At 37.2% G+C, this 12,953-nt stretch overlaps 1 protein-coding gene across 4 annotated transcripts in view; it reads left to right on the forward strand.

The window, feature by feature from the left end:
* USP25 (ubiquitin specific peptidase 25) overlaps positions 1-12,558 on the forward strand; it is a 94,627-nt gene extending 82,069 nt beyond the window's left edge. For all 4 annotated transcript variants that reach the window (XM_087756336.1, XM_087756339.1, XM_087756337.1 and 1 more), the window contains 6 exons: positions 2,900-3,078; positions 3,892-3,970; positions 5,807-5,886; positions 10,511-10,634; positions 11,318-11,513; positions 11,959-12,558. In XM_087756336.1, coding sequence (XP_087612462.1) covers positions 2,900-3,078; positions 3,892-3,970; positions 5,807-5,886; positions 10,511-10,634; positions 11,318-11,513; positions 11,959-12,131 — 831 coding nt within the window. In that variant the 3' untranslated portion in view covers positions 12,132-12,558. The remainder of the gene's footprint in view (positions 1-2,899; positions 3,079-3,891; positions 3,971-5,806; positions 5,887-10,510; positions 10,635-11,317; positions 11,514-11,958) is intronic.
* The last annotated feature ends 395 nt before the right edge of the window (positions 12,559-12,953 follow it).

Here is a 12,953-nt window from a genome sequence, read left to right on the forward strand (position 1 = left end):
TTCTATGATATCAGTCCTCCATTTAGATATTTCTGCCTTGAAAAGCAGACAGCTGTTTCCCTGTTGATTCAGCAGTAACGCTGCCTTGATATTAGTAGTTTATATACCTTTCTGCATTTTACCTTTCTAATAATAGGAGTAAGTAACATGAAGCCTAGATGTGTAATCAATAAGAATATGTATTTTTTTTCCCCCTGTTAGTAACAAAACCCATGCCTTCGCTAGACTGTTTGGGACATAAGGTTTTTTTTTTTCACCCAGGGACATCAGTGTTTAGTCATTTGTTGTTTATTTCAAAGAGATGTTCTTGTTTTGTACTTCTTAAAAGATTTTTAGTAAATCTAAATTACTGCCTTTTGCGTAACTGCATGGGTGTCAATACTATTTATTTATGCAGTGTTTTATTACTGGGAATTAGACATTAGGATTTTTTGTGGCTGTTACTCTTCACAATGATACCAGATTTAAAAATGTGTTAGTCTTCTTAAATACACAAACTTCTGAGAATTTTTAGCTCATGATCTTTTGAATGTTCATGGTATTAGAAAAGCAATTACTTTGACATGATGTAAAATCCTCTCAAATGTGATTTGTAGGGGGGAAGAAGTTTCTTGCTTGTCACTGAGTAGCAGTCTGTTTTCCTCTTAATTGTTATGGCGTAGTTGTACTAGAAGAGATTGTAAAAACCAAAAGAAATAATAAACCCCAAACAAACAAAAAACAAACACACACACCACCCCCACCCCCCCAAAAAAAATTCTCTAACCCCTTGGTAAGGAAATTGAAATCTCATGGGTTTGCTTGTTTGTCTGGTTGGCGGGGGGGGGTGGGTTTGCAATGGATAGTTAGAGAAGTGTTGTGATCCCAACACTTGTTTGCAGGGCTGTCTCTGTTAACCATGCCTGCCCTCAGGGAATGGAGAGGCACCTGCCATAGCTGCTGTTTAATGAAATGGGTTTTGTTATCAGATGAAATCTCATGTTACTCCATAAACTTATTGTAAAAGTTTCTACGATGTTTTTTAATACTGTTATACTCTGGGTTTCTTCATGTGTGTTTTGGTTTTTTTTTTTAATAAAACGAGGGTTTACAGAAAATTGTGGGGTTTTTTTTCCTATGATGTGTTTGGTTTAGTGTAACCCAGGTAAAACCCATTTGATGTGGGTCATTGTTACTGCCAAGGTTTCACTCCCCCTTTAGATCTCAGGCTTGAGACGTGACTAATACAAACACATTAAGGTATTTCTTGATCAATGACCTTTTGCAGTCTTCCTTCTTTAAACTTAATAGATAGTTCCTTGCAGAATGTTTGCCTTAAGATCTTTATATAACATTCTTAGTGACAAAATGAAAGCACATAATACTTTTTTTCTAGTGTCCCTTTTTCCTGTAGTCTGTGTAAAGAAATAGTGTTATTTTTTCATTGTACATAGGATTTCTGAATCTGTCGTATACCATTTTATTTTGTTTAAATACATATATAAAAAAAAATAGGTTGTGCGTTGCATTTTTTCCTACTTTCTAAGTAATTATCTGAAAAATTAAATGTCTGACAGCAATTGCTTTTTGTTTCTGGCCTACCCCAATAAACAGGGTTTAATTGTGTAGTTATCCATGTGGGTTTTGTAATGGTAGAACTTCTTCTGATGTAAGATAATAGAAACTCTGGGGCTTTTGATATTTATAATCGGTTCTCCCAAACTTCCTTTTTAATGATAATGCATATGGTTAGTATTTAAAAATATTGATGCAGAACGTTCTCTTAAGTTTTAAAGCTCTCCACATGCTCTGTGTTTAAGCCTGTATGAATAGTATCCTACCCACGTGTTTAGTCCTGAAGCAAAATGTGTATAAGTAGAGAATGGGAGCCCAAATTTGTGATAGTTAAACATCAGGAAGTTACCTGCTACTGCCAGGTATTTCAACATAACGGAATATGAAATATTGAACACATTTCTGCTGCTTTGGAGCTCTATTTTGTGCATATGTTGTATTGAAACTTTGCTAATGTGTGAAACTACTGTGTTATTTGTTTTGAGTTGACATTTATTGTTAGCAAACCATCTGATCACCTCCCTGTTTTGAGAGATAAATTATGGAACATATTAACATTTGTCACCATTTTTCTAATTATTTTTCTTGTTGTTCCTCTTCTTCATGCTGTATAGTTTCAGAGAATAAAATCTAATGAACATAACAGATGATGTTCATTAAAATCTAATGTGCTGGCAAAGCTGGAAAAGTTAATGCTTCTGATGACCTCTAAAATATTCAGTGAGGACTCCATCCTGCCCTACAGGGGATTAATACTATTCATATTGAACTATTATTTTCTTCAGAAATCCTGCAATTTTGATTTTTGTTGAAAGACATTTTTCATTCTCACTTAGTGTTTCCAAAATCATACATGTTTGTTAAACTTCCTGTAGAATTTTTAATTCATGTATTTGCATTTTAACCATGTATTAAGGGTACCTTTTTTACCTTATGAGACTTTAGAAGATTCTTTTAAGTCAAGTGTCTGAAATCTTATACTGCTTTGGACTGTAAATGCTTAAAGAGTCCTCTCTAGGCATTGGATAAACCTTCTCTCAGGGAGACGTAGCACAGGATTGGGACTGCTTTTGAAATAAAGGTCTACCTGGGGTTTTGGCAGGCTTAGCTGGGGAGAGACAGGAACAACTATTACCATTTGTCTGGTTTTTTTGGTGGTTTTGTTGTTGTTGTTTTTTTTTTTTTTTAAACATAGTTCAGACTTGTTAGAAGGGTGGAGTATAGAATCCTTAAAAAATTATTTTTGTAGGCAAAAAGCCATGGGACGTGAAGTATCCTGTTAGTGTCTGTGATGTTTAAGAGTTAAAAGCCAGAAAGAATAATGTATATTTTTAAAATTATTTAGGCAATTAAATTGGAATACACGCGTCTGCTAAAATTAGCCCAGGAAGATCCACCCCCTGAATGTGATTACCGTTTGCGTCATGCAATTGTTTACTTCATCCAAAACCAGGCACCAAAGAAGATAATTGAGAGAACATTACTGGAACAGTTCGGAGATCACAATCTTAGCTTTGATGAAAGGTAATAAGATCTGCATGTCTCATTTCTTGTGCTTACGAATGTTCTCTGATGGGTGGCGACGCCCCTTCGTCTTCAGATAGTGCACGTAATAGAGGGAAGGCTAGCATGTTTGTTTGGTGTTATCTTTTGGCTTGCAAGTATATTTTGTAAAAAATATAATCTTTATAAAAATCTCTCGAAAAAGAGTAAATAAGTTGCGTTTCTACCCTTATGAAATAAGGAGAAATACTCAAGTGTTGCTCATAATTTTGCACATAGATTTCTGTACCTTCTTTAAAAACACTGTGTAAGGCTGTGTGGTTTGCATTCTTCACTGTCCTGAAAGCCAGCAGTAGACAGCAAAGCCTTGCAGGCTATATGGGTAATTTACTTGGATGTAAGACAAGGTCTCTTTTCTACTCGAAATTCCATATACTTACTTACTTTAAAGAAATGAATTGAAAGGTAGAGAACATTAGTCTGATTTCTGCATAGTGAATAATCCTCTAATGTTACCTTTGCAAAGTAAATATCAAGGAGTTTCAAGCCATCTGAACTTTAAATTAAAAAGAAAGACTGAGCAATGTGGCAATTTTGCAAAATAAAACAAGAAGTAATTCTTAAATAGCACAGACCTCCATCACATGTACTTCTAAAGAATGCCCTCTGCTGCTGATTATACCATGCATAATAAAAAGCACATTTTCCACAGTGTTTTCATATTGTTTTGCATAAGGCTGTAGCTTATACTGTTTGAGACTGCTGTCTTTGTATGGATAATATTCTTTGCGAATTTCCAGTAATCTTCCATGATTTCTTGTTGCTTTTTGTAAGGTGCCGTAACATAATGAAGGTTGCTCAAGCTAAACTTGAAATGATAAAGCCAGATGAAGTAAACATGGAGGAATACGAGGTCAGTATTTTTTATGCTTTAAATTAAACTGTAACATGAAATAGTTATCAGTAAGCTCAATTTTATCTTCACAAATTTCTTCTTGTCTTCCACTAAGAATTTAAAGCTGGTTATTGAAAGACCATTTATTTGTAGGAATGCTGCTCTTACCAGGTGATCTAAAGCTAGTTTTTCCACATAGTAGTTATTCCAATGACTTGAGCCATAAATACATGTCAAGTTTTAGTCTGTCCTTACTCCTTAACGTGTCTTGACGTCACTAACAGTATTTCATAATTTATCACCATATGAGCCAACTGGCTTTCTCTAGTCAGAAACAGCTAGCAGTGAAGGAGTGAGAGTGGTCCAAGCCCAGCATTACACATCTTGAGAACTGGGTCACAGGCGCAGTCGCATTTGTGCTCTTCCTCCAGCTGTCTCTGCAGCCGTTCCCATTTTCTTAGGAGCACCAGATTCTTTTGTTTGCTGAGACCATACATAACCAGTTTGCATTTACTTTTTCCTCCTGCACTGTTTAGAAAAACTTGGAAAGAAGAGCAAATCTCAGACATTAAATAATCATGACTAATATTTGCCAAAATAATTCATCTCATATTTAAAGCTAAGTTTGTAGCTGGTTTTACAACATCAGTTTCAACTCTGCGTAATACTGTTCATTACGGCCTCTTAACAGGGGATATTTATGTCCTAGGCGGATTCCAGTGTACCACTTAAACCTCATTGTTATGCCTGTAGGTCCAAACAGCTTGTCCAGGAGGAGTACGGGAGTAATCTTCCCCTCAACAAACCAAATGAAAAACATTTACTTGTCCGTTCTCATTACCATGTGTAGGACCTAGAGTAGATGCCTACTACATAAGTGTCCTGTCCCTGGCCTGTGAGGGGAAACAACTCTCATAGTGGGATTTCTGTTGCATTTTTTTTAGGCTGTGCAAGGCTCAATATCTTATTTTCTGAATGGCATTGCACAGGTAGAATAAACAATTCTGGGCTTAGCTTTAAGAGTGAGGGAGTGGGGTGTCTTCTATTCCCCTACGGATGCGTGCCACTCTTTTAGCTCCTGAGGCAGATAGTTGTTGGTTTCTCCAAAGATTTGATCAGTATTTGTCCTGTGTAGCGAGTTGGCACTTCATGGACCCTTTCTCATGCTCTTTGTATTGAATCTGTAAGTGGCTATGTGTTATGGTATGCTGTCCCCTATTTTATATTTATTAAGCAATTGAAAGTTGGCTACTAACCAACTGCAGTAAAATCGCCTTTCTCACTTATTTACCTGTAAACTGTACCACTAGTCACTTTGTATAAATGGCGATGCAGTAAGATAAATGTTTTGCTCTGGTATAAATATCTCCACAGTCTGAATTGCATTTGGGTTTTTTTGTCACTTCCCATGTAATGTTTTCAGGCTTTTTCTCTGTCATTCTTATATTGAAAGTTAAGCTTAATATTAAGCTTATGAAAAAGCTTTCTAACACTTTCTGAGTAAATAACTGAGTGTAATATAGGGAAGAAAAAAAGGCTGTTAGCCTCTCAACTCTTCTTGAGAAGAAAAAGGGGATCTCATATAATTCTGACTGTGTTTCTCCAAAGATGCTTTGTGTTCCTTTCAAATGGTAATGCATTCTGTAAAAATAATCTAATTTAGAAATATTTTAGGTATTTAAGAATTATCTTTTTATTGAGGGAGGGGGGGATGCAGGTAGACTTCTCCCACATGCAAGCTGACTAGGAGTCCTTAGCACTTACTGTGAGTGTTCAGCACTAAGTGTGTGGTTAAAAAAAAAATTGTATTTCATGTTTGTGGATGAAATTCTATATACCCTTTCTTATATGCAGAGATGGCATCAAGACTATAGAAATTTCAGGGAAACAACCATGTTTCTCATGGTAGGATTGGAGTTTTTCCAAAAAAAGAGGTAAGTGGTAGTATAGAACTCAAATGTGGTAGAGCAATTTGAAGGCAAAATGTAATGTTGATAAGTAAAGCTATTTTTAAAATTAAGAGTTGTTTAATGTGTTCTTCATTTTATTTAAGCATTTATTCAGTCCATTAATCTCTTTAGTCTTGCATTTACCTCAAAGTTTCCCACAGCTTCCTATTCTTAATCTCCATTTCTTCTTGCCTTATCAAGCCATGTACTCTTTTCAGAGCACCTTCCACGTGCACCTGTATTCCTCCCTCTCTCCTAATCCAAGTGCTCTGGGTATACATCAGACATAAAAATCTTTCTTCTCTGGCACCACATGTGCGCATACATTTATCTGCTTTCATCAGCGATCACAATTAGTCAAGTCCCCATCTTATCCATCTTTTTATTGGGTCTTCCCACAGAAGCAATTTTGCCTTCTGCATTTGTCTGAGCCAAAATTCCACCTGTGATGGGCTTTAAAGGTCAGGAAAAAAGAACACATTTGAGGAAAACTATCATGCATAACTATCATAGTTGTAGCTGATTCTTCTTAGCTCCATGAGACAATGGTGATTCATTCCCTTTTCCAACCAAGTCAGGAATTGTGGCTATGTAAAATTGGTGCCATTTATGTACTTAATGCACTACAGCTAAAACTTATACTCTGATCTGCTACACACAACAGGGATAGCGATTACAGTATAAATGGCCTCAAAGCATTCTGCAGAAGAGTCTTTGAAACAGAATTGTTCAAAACTGCCTTTTCCTCCCATGCCCAGCCAAAGGCACAAAATGATTAGCTGCAAAATATCCAGTGACTGACATCTGTTGTGGGAAAATTGAGCTAGCACATGATAAAAATTTTTGACTGTGAAAACAATTCTGCAGTCAATCCCTAATTTTCCTGTATAACACAGTAGGTAGGGGAATTATAGTGAGAACCAGAATTTCTTGTATGTATGTTGTGTGGTAAATTGCTTCATATTTCTCTTTCTTGTCTTGTATGCTCCCAAACAAGAAAGGCCCCAAACAAAACAAGAAAATTGATTGGAAAAGACACTGCCTTGTCTTTGTGACAAGCTGCATCTTTGTATAGTGGCTAAAACAATGACCCCATAGTCCTGCTTTGTCTTCTGGTTGCTAGTGTGTAATAAATAGTACATTCATTAATAACCTAAATTGCAATATGCTATTTTGTCAGTCTTGAACAGCTTATGTACAAAGGTTCGTCAGAAGATTGCCAGGCTTATTTGAAAAATAAAATAAACACTCTGGTATTGCTTGATCCCTTAAGGAGGCAAAAATGTCACAGGCATCGGTGTGGTATATAGGAACCCTCCTTGTTATCCCCGGACTTCATGCATGCTCTAAGCATGCGGGCAGGAACTGAATATCTTCAAGTTCCTTGGCACTGGGACTCCAGGATGGCACCTTCGACTGTAAAAATACCAGTGTTTGCACTAATCTACTTCTTACCATAATATATTCTGATTCCCGCCAGGGGGAAGGAGGGAAGCACAGGTTTCTGCTCTGTGCTGAACAGCATTTTTGGTATAGTTTTCCATTGTTTACATTAATTTGCAAAATTAGGGTGAGGCATTTATTACCAAACATCTTTGTAATTTTGAAAACAAGCCTATAATGACCAGTCTTAGACTCTGATATTGGTCACAAGTAAAAAAACACGATATTATCAGACTCATCTAATGTCCAAACAAGTGTAGCATTCATTCCCTTTGGCAACAAATGCAATTTCATAAATGCTTCAAGAGTTATTTAATACAAAGACAGTAAGACTAGGGTTAAGCATGCTTAGAGGATGGGCAAGGATCTGGGTATCCATTGACATGCTCTAAAGGCATCTATTGCAATTAGGCACCTATGTTTCAGCTACAGGTTCCCAAAGGACTGAGATCTTTACTGAGGATCACATCTTGTACACTCTAGAGGGCAGTACTACCATCCGTATTCTGAAAAGGAGACTAAATTGATGAACTCTTCCAATTCCCTTCTTAACCCTGAAATCATAAAAATGTAACTTCAAAAATATTTATGAAAACATAGACTTCCATAATTGAAATACGACCTTGATCAGCAGGACTGTTTTGGTTTTTTTCAGAAACCCATCTCCCTCAGTTGACCAACTTTTCTTAGTTTAATAATACTATTTCGTACCTAGCAGCACTCAGTCTCCAGATGGAGCCAAAAATTGGCCTTTATCCAGGTAGTCTGATTTCCTTAAATAACTGTGCTGTGTTGAACAAACACAAAATCAACATTAAAGCAGTAGTTTGCTGTATCTTTCGGTCCTCTATGTAGCTTACTTCTGTAGGCCCTGATGCTGGAGTGCAGAATATGCAAGACTGCATTTGAAGGCACAAGGGAAACAACAGTTTCTTAGTACTACTGAAAATCACCTTATGCTGAGCACTGGGAAGTCATGCCTGCTTTCAGTGTTCACTCGTGATCCCTTACGGTGGTTGAAAAGGCCCTGTTTTCACTGCAGGTGGAGAATTAAAGCGTCTTTCAGGTGTATCTTCTCTGACTGTACGATAGAGTAGGAACCTGCTATATGCGAGATGAACGCAGCCAGCCAGCGAACCTTGGCAGGAGTTTTACCTGCAGCTCACTCTTGTGGTAGTAACTGAAAAGTGAACAAACCATAGACCTTAGCAGTTGCCTTTTAAGTTTCTCAGAAAGCCAATACAGATTTCAGTTTTGACTGAAATGCCTTTTTCAAAGCAGTGCTAAAATTTAGCCAGCCTGTGCTTTCTCCATCTTTTCCAAAGCCTAGACCCAGTGAGCAACATAATTTTGTGAGCAGCTTCAGTGATTTTAGGCTTAGGCTTCATAGGCTGGATGTTATATGCACTTCAAGTGTGAAAAGGCAGAATCTGTTTGCTAATTTACCCTGTAATTGTATTCCTCACTCTCAAGATATATAAGGACTCAGAGCTTGGATGTACAGTAATGATGATTTAAAATAACTTACCTTGCTGTTAGATGGCACTACGGTTGTTTCAGGGAAAGGTCACACAACTGGGGAAGGAGCAGGAGGAGAGGGACTGGGAAATAAGGTTGCTACCAGCAGCAAGTTTTTAATTTGGATCAGCTGAGTTGTTGACACTGTAGTTTCAACCTGCAGTTTCACAAATAACTGAACCAAGAACGGAAAGGAAGAGAAGGTCCTGCTCCTCTGGCTTTATATCCTGCAATTCTAGTTCCTTACAATTATCATCTTGCTTTTCCTCCTACATTAAGTTTTCTGCTGTCTGGTCAGTTGTGTTGGTGATCAGTGGCGTGAAGAGTTTTCATGGGCAGGAGAAATGGACTTGAGGAGAGGGTAATAGGATTTCTTCTTTTAATGAAAGCATAGCTTTGTATTTTGAGGACAAAAAGGTGGAGAACAGCGACTGTACTTGTAATATATTAATTACTTAAACAATATTTAGACTTTCAAGGAACTATGAGCAGATCTCATGGTGGAAGAAATAACTTCACAGTAGATCGTGAAATTATGATGTTGGGCTTCATCTTGTTCTTCTAAACAAGGATATTAGAAGGTAAAGCTTTAAGGAACCATTGCTATTTCAGGTAGCCTTTTCCCTTTTTATCTTGCCTTATTGGGAGGCATTACTGTAAGTCTTGAGTTTGTCTACTGATTTTTAGCCATTTTTAATAGTTTGGTGGTTTGGTTTGGGCAGTTTAAACCTTAATTATGACCTCCTGGTCTCACTAGGAGGGAGTGAGTGCACAATGTACTGTTCCTCTAACCACTCCGTTAGGAAATTTCTCTTCCTAGATTTTTTTAGTTTGAATAAAAATGAGATTTTTAACTGCTTGGTTTTAGGGTAGCTAGAACTGCTTTCAGTGGCTGTCTGTCATAACTGGCTTTCTGTAAGTCAGAGAAGTAACAATTTAAGGTGTTTGCTGGAAATGGTATGCAGCAGTGTGAGGGAGATTGTTAATCTGTGCATGAAGGTATCTCTGATCATTAACTGTTAGGTTCTTACATGGCCTGGTACTTGTCCTTTACCAATTAGGCTTGTATTTATCTTCTGCATTTAGATTAAAGACAGAAATATCAACAGTCCAGCAGCACTTAGCTTTTGAAGTGCTGTTGTGGCTTCTTCCGTCGCTTTATACTTCAATAGTTTGGAAGAATTTATAGTTAGTGAGGCCAAAAATTCACAGTTTATTTCCTAGAAATAAGGTGACAGCTTTAACTCTTATTTGCTAAGGTGTAGAATGCTATCAAGATACATGTGGCAACAGAAGATCAAACCTAATGCAACGTTAATGCACGCAGAAAAAACTAAGTTTCCGTGCATATTCAAGGCTAATCCAAAGCTATTTTTGAAGGGAGTGAAATGATATCCATTGGTTTCAGTGAGCTTTGGATCAGCCTTCATGTGCAAGTGACCTAACCCGATAATAAAATAAATTGTTCAAATGTGTGTGAAAGATGAAATTGTGTGGTAAAAAAAACATTATGAAGAGATTGTTGGGAGGGGTGGATTTACAGTCAGACAAGCAAGTGAAGTTACCTATCCTCTGAAGAGCACAGTAGTTAGCTTTAAACAGGTGGTACCTGGATGTTGCATCTAATATTTTTGTTTCTTTACTTCAGCTATATGGAAGCCTTGCTCTACCTTATCTATGCTTACCAGAATAACAAAGAACTCTTGTCCAAAGGGCCATACAGAGGGCATGATGAAGAGCTGATATCTCACTACAGACGAGAATGTTTGCTAGTAAGTGAAGGGTGAAGTATGTTTCAAAAAGTGGAATTTGCTGCATAGCTTTAACAAAATTAATTAGTAGAAAAGTGTTGCCATCATGTAAAACAAAACCAAAACTAATCAAAACCCCCTGTCGTTAACAAGTTAATACTTAGACTTGTGTAAGGAAGAAAAGCAAAAGTAAGAAGGAAAACGTTATTCCCATTTTTTTGGAATAATCAATCATCGTCTTTATGATTGTAAATAGCGTGCTCACTGCCATCATGTCTGGGCTAGGTAGCATCAACAGTTGACAGTGTGGGTGAGCAGACTCACCCCGTTGCCACAGTTTGACAGGGAGACAAATATTGGAAAAGGCATCAGCAGGAAACAAGGGGTTTTTTTCCTTGATTATGTCACTTTTGGCAATAGTGAGAAAACAAAAGCAGGTGATAGGACCTCAGTCTTAGAAAGAACAGCTGCAAAGGTTGAGTTGGCAAGTGTCAAATGAAGCGGCTTGAGGAATAGCACAAGATCAAGTGGTTTAATAGAGTAAATGCATCATTGCTGTAAACGTTAAAGCGCAACTGTGATTAATGCGAATTACCAGGTAGCTTTGTAGGAAGACTGTGCTTTAAAACAAACAAACTGATGTGTGGCAGAATGTGAAATGCTGTATACTTAAAGGCTTTCCTTTTTTGTGGTGGTTTATGAAGAAACTAAATGAACATGCTGCAGCACTGTTTGAATCAGGAGATGATCAGGAAGTAAATAATGGCCTGATCATCATGAATGAGCTTATTGTCCCGTGTTTGCCATTACTACTGGTGGATGAAATGGAAGAAAAAGATATTGTTGCTGTGGAAGATATGAGAAACCGTTGGTGTTCTTATCTTGGACAAGAAATGGAACGTAAGTCATTTATTCATTAAGGTAAAAGGCCCTTGTGCACCCTTTTTGTAAACGTGATGTCTTCAATGTCTTGAATTGATCCTATATCTTTTGTGCCTTGGTAGTGTATTTTGAGCTACCCTGACTTTTGAATAATCCCATACACGTTTAAATAAACAGTTTTCCCATATATTGCACTGGGGTATAAGGCCTTAAAGGAAACATGCTTTTTGAATGGAAAAACGCTTGTGTTGTTGGACCATCTGACGGGGCATTTATACTAACATCTTACTAGCAGTTGGTGTGTCCCAGTTATTGCTGGCAGACCTGAAGAAAGTGGATTATTCCAAGTGAAATTCCTCCTCTTCCCACCTACCAATAAAAAAAAGTCAATGTTGGGCAGAAAAAGGAGAATTCCATATGCAGACGTAAATGCTTATGTTTGTTTTTCTTGTTCTATTTGCAGCTAACTTGCAAGAAAAGCTGACAGATTTCCTGCCAAAACTGCTAGATTGTTCTACAGAGATTAAAGGTTTCAATGACCCGCCAAAGTTACCCTCCTACTCCACACATGAACTGTGTGAAAGATACGCCCGAATCATGTTGTCACTCAGTCGAACTCCAGCCGATGGAAGATAAATTCTGCAGCCTTCCTAAGCACATTGTATAAACTTTTTTAGTTCTTAAACCTTGCCTTCCTGTCACAGGGTTTGCTTGTTGCTGCTATAGTTTTTAACTTTTTTATTTTAATAACTGCAAAAGAGAAATGACTGTACAAACTTTAGCCAGACTGCAAACAATTAAAGCTGAGAATCGCATGGCGCTCAGTCGTTTCAACCAGAATTGATGCAACATGCAAGTCTGATCATTATGGCAAAACTGCTTTTTTGCCACTTATCTGTTACAGTATTACTTTGCTTTTATCTTAAGATCCTTTACTTTATCAACAGCTGTCTGGATCATTTTGTGACTGCAACTACTTTAAGTGTCCAGTGCTGTGTAAATACATGGTACTTGGTAGCTTGTAAATGAAATGAAAGAATAAAGTTTTATTTATGGCTACTTCTGTGTTTGCAAGCAGATACCTTGTATATTAGTGTAAAATACGGGTATTTTTAGAAGAGGTACAGTATATTGATGGGTTACTCAATTTTATAGACAAGGTTCTTCAGGATTTAAGGCCAGTTTAGTTACAGGTAGTCGGAGATTACTGTATGTGAATATATTGGAAAAACTGTCACAGTATTATACACTATGGCTTTTTTGTATGTTCTTTACTGATCTGTATGATACTGCACCTGAACACTTTTGTGTGTGTGGCCATGCCAAGTCTTTTCTGATAGTAGGGACTGGCTTCTGAAGCAAAACAATAATGGCACCTTCCTTCTATTCTTAGAAAAAAAATAGAAAAAAAAAAAAATTGAAAGTATTTTCAGTAGAGATATATTACATCCTCTGAGC

Source organism: Nipponia nippon, unplaced genomic scaffold, assembly GCF_047370975.1.
Source record: "Nipponia nippon isolate SJK-2023a ecotype South Korea unplaced genomic scaffold, ASM4737097v1 scaffold_2, whole genome shotgun sequence".
NCBI lineage: Eukaryota > Metazoa > Chordata > Aves > Pelecaniformes > Threskiornithidae > Nipponia > Nipponia nippon.